Source organism: Plectrocnemia conspersa, unplaced genomic scaffold (genome assembly GCF_051122295.1).
Source record: "Plectrocnemia conspersa isolate PC_06_02 unplaced genomic scaffold, ASM5112229v1 ptg000014l, whole genome shotgun sequence".
Taxonomy (NCBI): domain Eukaryota; kingdom Metazoa; phylum Arthropoda; class Insecta; order Trichoptera; family Polycentropodidae; genus Plectrocnemia; species Plectrocnemia conspersa.
In genome coordinates this window covers 29,253,575-29,269,075 of record NW_028277178.1, presented here as the reverse complement: position 1 = coordinate 29,269,075, position 15,501 = coordinate 29,253,575, and the positions used below count along the sequence as shown (strand labels likewise).

Sequence of the window (15,501 nt, the reverse complement as noted above, 5' to 3'; positions counted from 1 at the left end):
TCGAGTTTAGCTCTTGTCAGAATTTATATAAAAAAGTCTTACATATCCGTGAGAATATAAGCGGCCAGAATAAATATTATATAGTAAGATAGTTGATCAGAATCTTTTTTTTTAGTCAGTGTTTATTACAGTTCATTGGTCAGTATTTATAAAAAATACAAAAAACTTGTTTGGTTGGCTTGCAATATTGTCAGATGTTCACACAACGAGCCAAGCGTGCTCTCCATCGCCGCTCTGTCGTTATTCCCACTTCGTTTATCATACATACAATTTAATAGATTCATTGAAAGTTATTCATGGAGTGTTCAATATTCTGACCAACGCTTGCTCGCAACCGCTGGCTCGATTTATTTTATAAAATATTTTTTAAATTAATAATTTATTGATCATTTATATTAATAAATATTTCAACGTTATTTTTAATTCAAATTATCGTTTTTTATTTAAATTCTGATCGTCCTATATTTTGATTCTGACCCTATGTTATTTGCTTTTTAGTCTGACCATAAATAACATAATTTTGAAGGCTGTTACTAAAATTTTATTTTTTTCTTACCTAAACTTGCTTTGAATTCTGATTATTTAATTTTTTGATAAAAAAATTGAAGTGAGCTTTAAAAGAATAAACGTAAAATTGTAAAACCAAAATAACTAAAAAAAACAGCAATTCTTCCGAATTTATTTATATTTTTGAAGCAAAATCTCTATAAAAAAATATTTTTTTTAATTTACAATTTTAGCATATATTTCCATATTTAAATTTAGTATCTATCGCAAATTTAAATTAGAAAAATATATTGATTTTATAATATAATATATTCTAAAATGTACGGAACACGATGCCTGAAATTGATATTTAAATAACTTGTAATATTTAATAATTTATTTTTAGTTCTAATTCATAAAACTAAAAAATACTATTGTATTTTTTCAAATATAAGAATTTAATCTTTTTTTAAGTACACGTAATTCAATTATATTTTCACTGACGAATATATTTCATAAGTACTTTTCTGCGAAACAAATTTGTGAAATTTGATTTTGCTACTGCGATTCTGACGCCTGTTCGTTTATTATTCCCCCAAACGCCTCGAGGCATCACATAACTAAATGTTTAAACTTATAAAATATAAAATACCCTCTTTGGATGTCTTCCGTCGCCGAAGCACTGGCGACAAATCAGCGACGCTTGCAAAGTCACTCAAGTTTTACGAGGTCCAGAATTAGAAATTTATGTAAATCATAAGCGAAGTGCTCGAGCAAAATGATTCTCAGAAATTCCCCCGTCACGTAGTAAATGAAAAAAGTCTACTATATGCACGTCAGTAGATGATTTTGAATAAGAGAGGTTGTGTATGAAATTTTCATGAGGTTATTGTTAACAATGAGCAGTTTTATTTTATGTACGATTTTCTCACGAACTGTAATAAAAATAAGTTTTGTTTGTTTCAATTTCAGCCTGCGACTGTCATCCTGTCGGTGCCTCGGGAAAGACTTGTAACCAAACAAGCGGACAATGTCCTTGTAAGGATGGCGTGACAGGACTCACCTGCAACCGTTGCGCCAGAGGCTATCAGCAGAGCCGCTCCCACATTGCGCCTTGTGTCAGTGAGTATCTTTTTGGTGACACCATTTTATTCTTTCTATTTATTCTGCTTGTCTTATGTACAAAAATAAATAACATTCAAAAAGGTGTACGACAATAAAGCATCTTCTGACCAACTAATGCGAATATATTATAGACTGGAATGTCAGTGAGCAAAATAATCTAAATTGTGGTAAATGTACCTGAAAATAATAAGTTTTCCAGTTGCTTAAACACATTGCAAGAAGTAAAGAAGACCTTAAGATTTAATACAACAATATTCTCAAAATCTGAAAAATTCTATATATTTTTTTACGTAAGGTCTTCAATTAACCATTTACATAACAAGGTGATCCTTTCTTTATTGCTTCGTTTTAACTACCGGATAACTTATTTATCAGTGTGGGTAACTTTCAAATAATTTAGAGTCGTTTTTTTATTTAAATTAACAGCAAGAAGGAAGGAAGGTGCATTTTATCGCCTATCTGGCTGCCAACGGTGCAGTGGCTGTTGACAAGCGTCGAGATAATGTATGAGACTCTTCTTTGATTTATTGCCTCCGCAAGACACACCGAATAAAACAGCTTCCTGATAAGAATATTAAATTAATATTGAAAAATATCTACGTGACGGCTCAGCAATAGAGTATAGATATTTGTACAAATGTACATATATGAGAAGACGAAAAATAGACTAGAAAAAATTCTATATGAAATGAAAATTAACAAGATTTCAAATTCAAGAATATTAAACTATGTTTATTATTCACTGCTTGAGACTTTTGCTGAAAATGTTCAAACAATTAAAATATTGCTGGTATAAGAAATATATCTGCTTGAAAATTTCTCAATACAAGCAAAATTATGCGATTTCTTTAATGAATATATCATATATGTAATAAAAGTATCGATTTGTGATTAATATAAAAGTTATATAATAGCTTAAAGAAATTATCACAACATGTAAGCTTTGGAAATCAAAATGTGAGAATGCAAAAAGCAATTAAAGAAATAATTATGAAGTTTTTGAGAATAAAATGATGCTAAAATATCCAAATATTGATAACAAAAATTCGTTAAAATTACTTACGTATATAATAAGATTCGACTTTATTAATTGCTGATTTTAATTATGAAGCACTGATAATTTTTTTATAAAAATTAAGTTAAAAACAGAAAGTTTTAGTTTTAAGAAGATAATTAGATTAGTACTTCTTATTGAAATTAAATATAAAATAACTAAAATTCATTACATAATTTTTTGAAAATCCATTTCTAGAAATAAAATTAATTTGTTTAAAATAAATATATCACACAAAAAATGTTATATAGAATCTTAAACGACAACAGTGTTAAACAAATTAAATTTATTACAGAAAAATAATTGTTTTATCCAGAGATAGGGTTAGGAAACTACAGTCTTAAAATTTCAAAGTTTGTATAATAAAACGGTCAACCGTTGGGTTATGGAGTTACAAGATATGTGGTGCTCCTATTGCTTCGCATTTCGCTGTAACGTTACGCTGATGGCGTTTTCATTTATCCGTGTAACGCTTTCTGCGATATTTTATTGTTATTTTATTACCCCTGGATATTCATCATGTTATTGTCAAAGCCAGAAAATAAAAAACTAACGTACTCAAAGCAGAGTGGAATGTTAATTATTTTGTTATCAAGTCAGATAACAAAGCAATATGCTAATTGTGCAATGCCATTATGTCTGTACTAAAAAAATACAATATACGTCATCATTACTAAACTAAACAATTGACATAATTCAACTCGCAGAAAAATTTAAAAGTTTCAAACGAAACTTTACATCATAGCACATTTTTATGCAAAAATAAAAAAAAATGAAGCTTTTTTTTTGATCAGTACACAAATAACGAGAACTAATAAAATAAAGTCATAGTGAATTTATTAAATCATATTTGATTGTTACAGCTGAAGAAATTAGTACCGAAAAAATATATATTTTTTATTTTATAACAGTTGCTAAAAATATTGAGCACATTGTGTGTAACATCAATAGCCAATTAAATATCAAAGTAAATTATTTTGGTTGTTATACACCAACATATACTTTGTGCAAAATATCTTAATTAATCATGTGTTATTGAATCATTTGAGTCATCCGTGCATTTTATTTGCTCTCGATGATTTTTTTCTTCAGAAATAGATATTGAATATCTTGACTTGTTCACCATAAAATTTATTAAAAAATGTTGAACTTTAGGAGCGATTGAAATTTTTCTTATCGAAAATATCCGTCCTCAGCTACTAATAACAAATGCTGAATGATCTTAGAAATTAGCATTTGCTGAAAATATCATAGGATTTCTTAATGAATTTAACTTAAACTACAATGATAAATAATGTTGAAATATAAAGTATTTCAACCCCAATGATTGAGTCACAAAACATATCCAGCTGCTTTGTGTATTTCCCATGGTATTAAAAATAAGTGAAATCTCTATTCTTACAAAAATTGCAATGGATATATTTTTTGCGCTCGAACTGCAGTTGTAGTGGGAAATATATTTAGATTACTTTGGCAGACGGATTGTGACGGGTGGCAATTATACACAGATTGGGCCGCTGTATTTTGATCGAAAGTTTACATGGTTTACAATTTAGTTACATTTTAGTTTAAGATAATGTAATCGGCGGACGATGCCCCACCGGCCGTCAAACTCCCGTCGCGGTCCGCCAAAGAATGAGCTACCGTCACGTCCGTGTTACCAGAGTGTCGTCTGGTTTTGGCAATAATAAATAAATAAATAGGCGTATACATTATCTTCAAGTTTTTTATCTGTAAAGTAATTAATTACTCAATTAGAAACATTATTCTATAAATTTGTATTCTAGGCCAGTGGTCTCCAAAGTAGAATACGCTTATTAATAGTAATTGCTCATTTATTGACAATATTTTTAATTGTGGTGATTTCAATAGGAATATTTTTTTCATAAATTATATATTAAATACCAAGCAGTAAGCATAATATTTTTGGCGTAATTTTAAATTCAGGAAATGCTTCAAAGTTTAATTTTTGTCTAAGCTTATGCAAACCGCTTCATGTTGTCGTATAGTATACCTTTCGAACGTTAAAATACAATTAAAAATAAATCGTATCTATTGATTAACAGAAGTACAAAATAAACTTCATAGTTTTCTATTTAGTTCACCCGGTCCGCCTGTCTTTTTATTTTCCTAGCTGCTTTAAATACTTCAGAACTGTTATATTACTAACGCCTATTTTTTGTGCAAGCTCTCAGTAGCAAGGCGAAATTTTAAGGACAACCACTAAACTACGCTTTTTTTCACGCACTTCTTTCCGATGAATTTTATCACAAAATCAGTTATTTTGTAGTAAATAATTTTATTTTTCTCGGTTAAATCAACTTATAATATGTGAAATTTATGAGTTATTCGATTCAGTTATTTTCTTATAAAAAATGTATTTTTTGATCGAATTAAATTGCGCATTCGGTCAAGCGAACATGACCACACACGTACACGTGTGATTTACGAGCACCGGACGCGGTCAAATTGTGGCACCTTCGGGCAAATTCGAGTCGCAGGGTGCAGGCGCTTCGTGCTCCATCTCGCACGACCCTCGAATAATTCCGCCCATTTGACAAATGGTTCAGCGTTAATACGTTTAACCGGATCGTTTGTCATTTCATTTGTTTCATAATGCCGCACGTCCCGTTCCGCTCGCTAATGTTCCGCATAATTCTCGGCGAATGTCCTTAATAGTCCGAGGAAAACCGGCCGCGCAAGTCTTACTCGGATATTGGATTATTCTAAAGGTACCAAGTAGACAAAATATACATTTTTCTGTAATATTCAGATCTGAACTAACGATTGTGAGTAACAAGTTGAGCACATTGTGAGTAACATCAATAGGCAATTTAATAGCAAATCAAATGATATCGAGAAAATTTTTGGCTTCGTAAACGATTTTGACTCTCGACGCCTTTGCTAAAAACATGTCTTCTTAATGCGTGCATTTTTTTATTATTATTTAAGTCATGCTTGCGTGTTACAGCTGAAAAAATGTGTTCTGGAAAAATAAATTTATTGCAATATATCAACCTTTCGGCGAGAACAGTTGATAAAAGCGTTGAGTACATTGTGCGTAACATCAATAAAATATATTAGTATTTTATTTAATAAATTATAAAAATATTAAATACGTTTTTGTATATACGTATCTGTATCATAACATAAGGAATACAAATATGTAACTTCTCTCACGTTCCATTTTTTTTATTTCAGAAATTCCGAAGGTGATCCAGGCCGTGCAAGCAATGGAGGCAGTAGAGGCACCGCCCTCGGGCCGCGGTAAGTAAGTGCACCCCATTCATCAATCATTTCACTTCACTACATTTCTCTTTCTATTCCTCCCCGTTGTCTTCCCTTTATCCAAAATCCCTCACCCCGTTACGAGAACGTTTTCCGGAGCTTTTCCAATTGGATGTGCGCCGGAAAACGTCCTAATTGTAATTATTGTTTTATATTTATTTGTTATATGAGGCAAATACGCACTATTGCTGATTTTGAAAAAAAATAGTTTTAAGATTATTAAATTTTTATAAGCTGGTCACTTATATATAACTTAATGATTTTTATCTTATGCTAAAAATATAAACAACAACAAGATAACATATTTTTTTATATTCTTAGTTAAGCATTTGTAATTGTTATAAATTAACTAATTTAGCATAGAGCAAAATTGTTTAAAAAAATTTAAGTATAGCTATAATGCGTATTTGCTATTATATTATACAAGGCACATCATCGCTCATTAACCACGGATACATCTCACAAATTATTTTAACGTAACTTAAAACTATGTATATAAAGATATTTTATTTTATTGTCAATAATTATTCTTTATGGTTTCTTTTTATTTTAGTATTTTAACAGTCACCTAAGATGCAACTCTTTGTGATGTTAAAATCAATATAAAACATCTATTTGTTATTTGTTTTTTTTCATATAAGTATATGTATATGTATAATATTATATCATATATAGAAATGTATAGCTTAAATCAATTAATTAAATACCAGTCCTTTTAAAGCTTTTTTTGTACAGGCGTGTCTTAATAAATGTATTTTTATAAAAGTTATATTCTACTTCTTGTAATATCTCCTTTTCGAAGTTGACAATCATATTGACGATTCTGATTTTGTTTACTGCGACACAATATTTCAGTGGAATTGCACCCAAACCAATTTCTCAAATTGCGTAGCCACAAGATGCGACATCTGCCTATACTTCTTATTCCTCTTATTTTCTCCTAAATGATGAATTAGTTCAGTTTTTATTTTGGTCTTGTCATAATATGTTCGAGATATTGCAACTTTCTTATCTTGATATTTCGCAGTACATTTCGTTATTTCTCTACATGTCGTAGAACTTAAATATTCGTATTCTATCATCAACCCAGGTAACTGAATTTAACTAATAAATACAGGGACGCCATTTCAGCTTTTTTTAAGGGGGAGGGCATAAAAATGTCATTTTATATATTTTTTAACATCGTAATACAATTTTTGAATAAATACTTATAGGTATGATATGCTACAAATAAATATAAATATTATCCACCGTTGCGACATATTTTCTGAAATCATATTTTATGCGAAATATTTTAATTAGATAGTAAAAATTATTAAAAATATCTACTTATAATATTTACCTAGTAATTAGTCGTGTTTTTTTTGCTGCTCAGTGTTGCCACATAGTGAACTTCCAGTCTATGTCAAATGCAATAAGATCGTGCCATTGCGGTGAAAACACTCGATAATCAAGCGTTTATATTAAGACTTTTTATTACAACATTATGAGTGAGAATCAAATAAAGCACATCTAAACCATATTTTGCCCAATAGGGGAGCGCAAAAAACAATTATCCCTTCTCAGAAGTCAAAAATCCACGTCAAAAGCAATAAAATCGTGCCGTCGTCGTCGCAGTGGGAACGCTCGTAACCGAGCGTTCCCACTGCGACGGCGCCGACACGATTTTATTGCTTTTGACGTGAATTTTTGACTTCTGAGAAGGGATAATTGTTTTTGCGCTCTCCTATTGACCAAAATTTAGTTTGAAAATACTTTGATCAGCCCTCTTATATTAGAAGTGCATATATCGGTAAGAATAGCTTTCATATTTTTAAAACATAGTGTAATATCGAAATGCAGACAAATTTTGGTGCAATATCTGAAATGCGATGTCTGTCTGTACTATTCTTCCGCATATTTTCCCCTGAGAGACGAGTTGGCTTAGTTTGTATTTTGCACTTAATAAAAGTTCTAAACTTTTATTAAGTGCAAAATAGGTTTGGGTTTGAACAGCAAATGAACGTTTCGCAACTGTCAAATTGACATTTTAGAGCAGCATATTAGCGCCCATCAGTTAAATTATATTTTCGCTAGTAGGAATATACATATATCTATTAGTAAAAATGCCCGATAGGAGAGCACAAAAAACAATTATCCCTTCTCAGAAGTCAAAAATTTACGTCAAAAGCAATAAAACCGTGTCGTTCAGGCGTTCTCACTGCAACAGCGCCGACACTTCACTTGAATTTTTGACTTCTGAGAAATGATAATGGTTTTTGCGACCTCTTATTGACCAAAATGAGGTTAAAATATACTTTTATCAACCCTGTTGTATTAGAAGTCCATAGTAATATCGGTTAAAATTAAAATCATATTTTTAAAACAGTGTAATATCGAAATGCAGACAAACTATGGAGCAATATGTGAAAAGCGATGTCTATCTGTACTTATTCTTCCGCTTATTTTCCTCTGAGAAATGAGTTGGCTTAGTTTGTATTATGGACTTTACCTAATGTAACTTCTTAAGCTTTAATTAGTTTTGGGTTTGAACAGCAAATGGACGTTTCGCAACTGTAAAATTGCGTTTCATAGACATTTTTAGTGAAATTATATTTTCGCTAGTAGAAATATATATATCTATTGGTGAAAATTTATTTGGACCTTACTAGAGAAAATATAACTTTACAAAAAAATACACATTCACTTTAACATTTATACATCGGATGTAAATAAATAATGATGAGTATGCAAATATATATATTAACACATGTAAAAAAGTTAAAATGATATAATTTTACTAGTACCTGCCAGATAATTCATATTTTTACTGGTAAAAAATATATATCTACTGGTAAAAATATATTCCGATATGATTTTACTGAAATGCCATATTTTAAAAAATATTTTTGCGATTGATTCGATACTGTTTTTTCTAGATTTTCTTTCAGGAATAACCACATAACTGAATGTATTATTTATTTATTTTTCTGCATTAAAACTAGTTGTCAAATTACTGAAAAAACAATCTATAAAAACATTAAATTTGTATAATTTAAATGGTGCTGTTGTTAATTTTTCATTATTTCTTTGCTTCTTTCTTAGGTATTCGATCTGAATTTTTTGATTTACTGCTACTAATTTACATTCATTGAATATTTCCTCTCATGTCAAATATTTAATAAACGTTCATAAAGCAATAAAGTCAACAATAATTTGTAAACAAATTTTAACACAGAGCCGCATCAAAAATCTGTCCCTTTGAATAATAATGTTTATTGTGAAAGTACTACCTAGAAAGTGGGTGCTTTTGAAGGCAATGTTCCGCTTCTTTTATTTTTGTATATTTATAAAATGAGCTGAAGGAACTCATACCTGAAATACATTAGCACATACATCTCAAACAACTGTAGCTTAGTTCAGATTCATTATTGGAGGTCGATTTTTACTTTTTTTATAAATATATTCTTGCTATTCATCCATCCATCAATTCTTTCGGTAGGCCTGTTTATAATCAACAGATGCCACTATGCTTACCTTAGCTCGATTTTCATATGTGAGATTAGAAAAATCTATGATTACCTAATCTGTGATGATCGATTCCGTATCTTTTATGTATTAGTCACTGACTTATATCACTGGTCTATTAATGACCAAGCATTGTAATAAAATATCTTTAATACATACTTATTAAACTGAATTTGTTATATATTTTTTGAAGTAAATGCAACATGTCTAATATTAATTCTTGACATCACAATCTTAACAGCATTATTATTTTTTACGATTTGTTTTATTTCTATGGTAAAATAAAAAGTATACAATAAATTGGAATTACGGTGGTCTGAACACATTTCAGCGTTAATCGTTTGGAAAATTGTTTCTTCCGAAGAGGCGGCAAAGGGATTTGAATGCGTAATGCATCCCTAATGTTTTGAGATCGACTTTGGACTCAAATATATATATATATATATTTTTTTTTTAAATAAAATTTATTTTTGCTTTAGTATTTATTACATAAATCTTGTACGAACAAAAGTTTTGACTTATTACATTAAATTAAGCTCTGTGAATACGCAAAATAAATAAGATCAGACTTATTCACAGATAACCCAATCGTGAAATAATTTAAAAACACGTTGAATATTGACTGTTTGAGAATATCAGTGTCATATACAAAATAATATTAAATATAATTTATTCAACTAATCCATATGCGAGAGATAAAAAACTTTAGGGGTTCGTTAACCGTTTTATTTTTGTCCCGTTAGGGAGCTTTAGGGTTTTTCACACGACGCACTCCGACGGGATTTTGTGCATTGAAAAGCTTCTCTTTGAAACGGAGTTTGGAGTTTGATAATGTCAAAGGAATCGCAAAACAGTCCCGGCGTGTGCGTTCGCGATTGCTACGTGACGATTTCTTTTGATCCGGCACCGTACCTCAGATTTCATTTCACGTGGAAAACTCGGCGGAAAAGCAAAGTTGGCACGTCATTATTCAAATTTAATCCCGTGCACGCTTTTTCCTTGTTTGCGCTGCCGTGCATTAATATTTATGATGCGGGATCGCAATCCCGCTTCAATTTTTCAATTCTGCCAATTTCGCCGTTTACATTCTGAGTCATTTTTCATAGTTAGACATGATCGAAAACATGTTTTTAAGCGCAGGGGTAGCTCCTATTTTTTTGTTTAGAGTATAGTTTACAACAAGATTTTACCATTAATATAACTTGCATGTAAAATTATACACTGAATTAGGTATGTTTTCATTTATTTACAAAAATCATTTTTATTTTTTTATAATTAATTATATTATAATATAATACAGTGTGTATTCATTTTAAAAAAATTTTAAGGTTATACGTAATATGTTTAATATCATGCTATTGTATAATTAGTTTTTTATACATACATTGAATGTACTTGAATCTGGGTTATAGATTCCAAGTTATCATAATAAATTTTATGTATTAAAAAAAAATCGCTACAAAAAAATTCTCATATTTTTTTGCTATTATTGAAACCTCTTTATTATCATGTTATAAACAGTCTTTTGCTCTGCTATGTTAATTTTTATATTATCAACTTAAAGCTGGATTATGGAGTTAAAGTTATGATAATGAATTTCCAGAATTGTAAAAAATCAGTATTTAAATCGCTACAAAAAAATCCAATTATATATTTCTTACCAAATTATTATATTTGCTATCATTACTTTATTTTTTTAACGTTATACGGTGAAATATCTTTGTAACGAATACCGAAATAACGAAATTCCCAGTATAGCGAATCTTCAATTTATCCCCGAAAAACTTTTATACAAAATGTTTTCATTGTAGCGAAGACTGATCTCAGTATAACGAATTATTTTCATGGCGTTACAACTTGATGCAATATTTCTTGACTTGGCGTGTGCCAGATGTGTTCACAAGTGACATTCAATGTAATATGGTAATTAAAAAAACATATATTATCTTCTTTACATTCAGTACAACGAATTTTCAGTATAACGAAATTTTTTCTTTGGTCCCGTGAGCTTCGCTATACTGAGATTTTATTTTAATAATGATTTTTTTAATTATGAAATCGCTACAAGAAATTTCACATTATTTTTTCAAATTAATAGATATAAATAAAGTAGACTATAAAAAACTGAATGCCAGCAAAAATTATTACTGCAATAAAGTAACAAAATACGTAATTTTAAAATAAAATAAATAAACTTGGCAATTAATCAATAACCTAAAACTTAATTTTAAATGCATCCAATGTATATTGTGTATCATTTTCCATTAAATCAAATATTAAGATGGATTACAAAAAAAAATAATCATATAAGCCCAATTAATTAGATCGCGGACTTTTAGTTTTTAATTGAATTTTAACTATAATTAGGAGACAATTTAAGAAATAATAATCTAGAAATAATTTTCCCTTTTTGCATTAAATCGTTACACTATACACTTTATTTATTACAGTATACAGAATTATTTTCTTTCTTCAATTGGAAATATTTTTAGAAAGTATAATCATATTTTATAGTTAAGCAATAAAACTAGTTTGACTTAAACAATTTTACTCTTAATTTAGATATGATATTACAGTCATAATTAAACCAATTTATTAGCTTGTAATTAAAAAATAATGATTTAAAAAAAATGTGACTTATATTTATTTAATCAATAAATTGTGAATATTTAATGAATATCATTGCCACACTTAACTATGTTTATGTTTATAATCTTAGTATTTACAATATTAAATTGAAATTGAACAGTACGAATTTTTTGTCCTTTACATTATCGATTAGTGACGATGCACAAAGTGAATTTCGTATTGCCTTCGGGCATATATGAGGTTGACAACGGCCGCCGGCGATTTCGCCTTTGATGTATACAAAGAACGGATTATCTTCAGAAGCAGTTTTGGAAAGTAAACAAAAGATATTATATGTCTGCTGAAAGCGTGCGATGTGGCTCCGGGGTAAGCCATTTATTCAATATAGGACCGGTGAAAAAGGGAGAAGTCCTTTTGAAAAACTCACAAGCCCCATAATCTTTCATATTTGTTCAGATTGAAAAATACAAACGAAACGATAACATTTTTGATACTTTAAGATCGTTTTCTATTTATGCATATGTATATATATGTTTTATTTATGTATAAGTTTAATTATTTTTTTAATCATAAATTCTTATTTTCGAAATTTCGACTATTTAGGATACTTATTTATGTATTTGTATAACACCGTTAGCGTTTAGAAGTTTTTGGTTACTCAAGCACTATCACTAATGAACCTGTTATGATCACTAGACTAGTTGGAAGGGCTTAGTCCTCTTCAGTCGTCTTTTCAAATTGCACATATTGAGGAGATTGCTGCTTCGATGTTGACGTGCTGTCTGTGTTTAACAGAAAAACTTTACATAACACTAGCGACGACGTATTTCTCCATTGCAGATATACTGTGGAACATTTACAATGTTTCTTAGCACTTTATTTTAGAATATTTTATTTGGCATTGTTTTACACGTCCCCGGCATTGTACGCCATGACCACAAGTGGTTGAATTTTAAAAATGCGCAATTATTAACAGTCGGCCTTAGCTATACAGTTACGTGTATTAACTGTAAATAATAATAGTTTTTAAATAATTATATAGATGTTACAAATTATTTTAATACTTATTTGTCAGTATTTTTGTGTACTAATTTCTTTAACTCAGTAGTGCTGCTATCTTTACTTTACTTTACTTTAATTTTTTAGAAAAATATATCTATTGCTTATCTGGTTTAATTTTCAACACTTAAATTAAATGTTCTCACTTGGGAAATTGTAGATGGAGTATATTTATTAACGTGATTGCAAATAAATACAATTTTTTTTTTCAAAGATTATATTTTATATGCATATAATAATATCTATCTGTATTGTGTCGAAAATAATGTAACCTATAAATTTGTTCATAAATATATAAACAAAACAAATATTGATTGAACGATCACAGAAAAGGCGCTCTACTTCCGTTGATCCTCTATGCGTAATAGTGCAGGCTCTCTGTGTATAGGCAGGTCCCCTAGTGGCCTAATCTCCGTGGCGCAGATCTTGTGGCTGCATTGTAACTCCGTGATCCGATCATTATGTACTGCCTGTATCACCTGGTAGAGAGATTCTAAAGAGCCCAAATTGTAAACATGTAGATGAGTCATCCCTCATCTCACTGTGCCATTAAAATTATATTATTTTCATTCATGTAAATAATGTGGTCGCCACATTCTGTAAATCCAAATAATCTTTCTTAATTTCAATGCATTGGTTTATGATAGTAATATATTTATTATTACTACTAACATGATAAAAACTTTTTTATGCCTCTCGCATAAAACTTTTATTAGACATTTATGTTTTAACACGAATTTTATGCCTGACGAAAATACAATGTATTCAAATGAATTGAAAGTTGAAATTCAAAAAATAAATAATCTTATAAAATAATGAGTTAATAAAATATTGATGTATTTTATAATAATAATAAAAAAATGCTAATATATAATAAAAAATAAATTAGGTGACTTTGTCTGGACCTGGTTGATGGTCATAGAAAATCATCTACTTTCTTAAGCTTCTATTCGGGCTTTGGTATTCACGGTCACTTTGGCATAATTCTGTTTTATGCTATTTTGTCTGAACTCTCGTTATTCCAAGTCAGAAGCAAAGTTTTGATAAAAGTATCTGAAGGAAGTAATTCAGTACTTATTCATGTTCTGGATTATAAACCCTTTATTTATTAAACAATTTAGGAATTAGTATGGCATATATTTTAAACATGAAAAAATATTTGAAACTCAAATGTGAATGGTTTTTGAACCAAAGTCACACATTATTTTTATGACGTTCTTCTTATTTTCCAGATCAATGCAGAAAATGTCGCGCTGGAACAAAAAGACTGAACCTAAACAAGTACTGCAACAGAGATTACGGTGAGACTTTATTTGGAGATTTAACAATTACTTTTTATTAAATTGCTTAATTTTTATTTTCAGCAATAATGGGCAAAGTGGTAGGACGTATAATGCCGGCAGGGACAGAGTCCCAATGGGCTCGTACCACTCTGTCCGTCCAACAAGTGTACAAACGAAGCGCAGAGTCACACCTGCGCCGAGGCGCCACCACGCTCTTCATCAACGGAGACGATCTCGCGTGCAAGTGTCCAAACATCAAACCCAACAAGTCAGTATAAATCTCAGAACAGCACATTTATATATAAAGTGGGATCAGAAACGCTGCAAGAGCTCATACAGCTCTATATAGCATTGAGTCGATTTGTAAAATATGTACAACAATACTGTTTGATGCGCGAGGCCATGAGTCTTTAAAGCTCATATATAAAAGTTGATTTTGCGTTACTCTGCATAGTTATTGTGAGAAAATTCTTGGATTGGCCATGCACTTTTACCACATGATCATGTTTAAAACACATATTTTAACTCCTAGTTATTTATAACTTTCTTGAATGAAGCTAATTGCTCTAATCGATATATTATCAAACACAAAAAATGACAATGTGTGTTGATATGCATAAGGTATTTTTTATGTTTTTTTTAACCCTTCAAAAGAATGTTTTAGAAACACATCTGGATTCAATATTTTACAAATCGTCGGTTCATATTAGAAAATTCCTGTATAAAAAAATCATACAAGTCAGGGTACCAGTACCAGAAAACCCTTAATGATGCTCTTGTTACAATAATACATTAATATGTAACGCCTAAGAAAATGAAATAATACCAGAAGACTGGATGACGGCAATTGTCTCCATATGGTAAAAGCGGAATAAACTAAATTGTAATAACTATAGAGGGATCTCACTATGGCCACCACAAACAAAATATTCTCAAACAAAAATTATGGAAGGCTAGAAAAATATGCCAATGAAATACTTTGAGAATATTAGTGTGGATTCCGAGCTAACAAGTGTAGCATAGAAAGAATATACTATATATAATACCTACCTAAAGAAAATAAGGATGTATTTAAAGTTATGAAATCTCACATTGTGAGAGATTTCTCTT

The 15,501-nt window shown here is 29.9% G+C and overlaps 1 protein-coding gene across 2 annotated transcripts in view; it reads left to right on the top strand.

Moving 5' to 3' along the window:
• The window catches only part of NetA (Netrin-A), a 238,349-nt gene that overhangs the window by 220,824 nt on the left and 2,024 nt on the right, over positions 1-15,501 (top strand). The window contains exons 3-6 of one of the 2 annotated variants that reach the window (XM_088203456.1): positions 1,459-1,608; positions 5,867-5,932; positions 14,341-14,409; positions 14,473-14,659. In XM_088203456.1, coding sequence (XP_088059582.1) covers positions 1,459-1,608; positions 5,867-5,932; positions 14,341-14,409; positions 14,473-14,659 — 472 coding nt within the window. Of the gene's footprint in view, positions 1-1,458; positions 1,609-5,866; positions 5,937-14,340; positions 14,410-14,472; positions 14,660-15,501 lie in introns of both variants that reach the window. The other variant, XM_088203457.1, reaches the window with a different exon arrangement.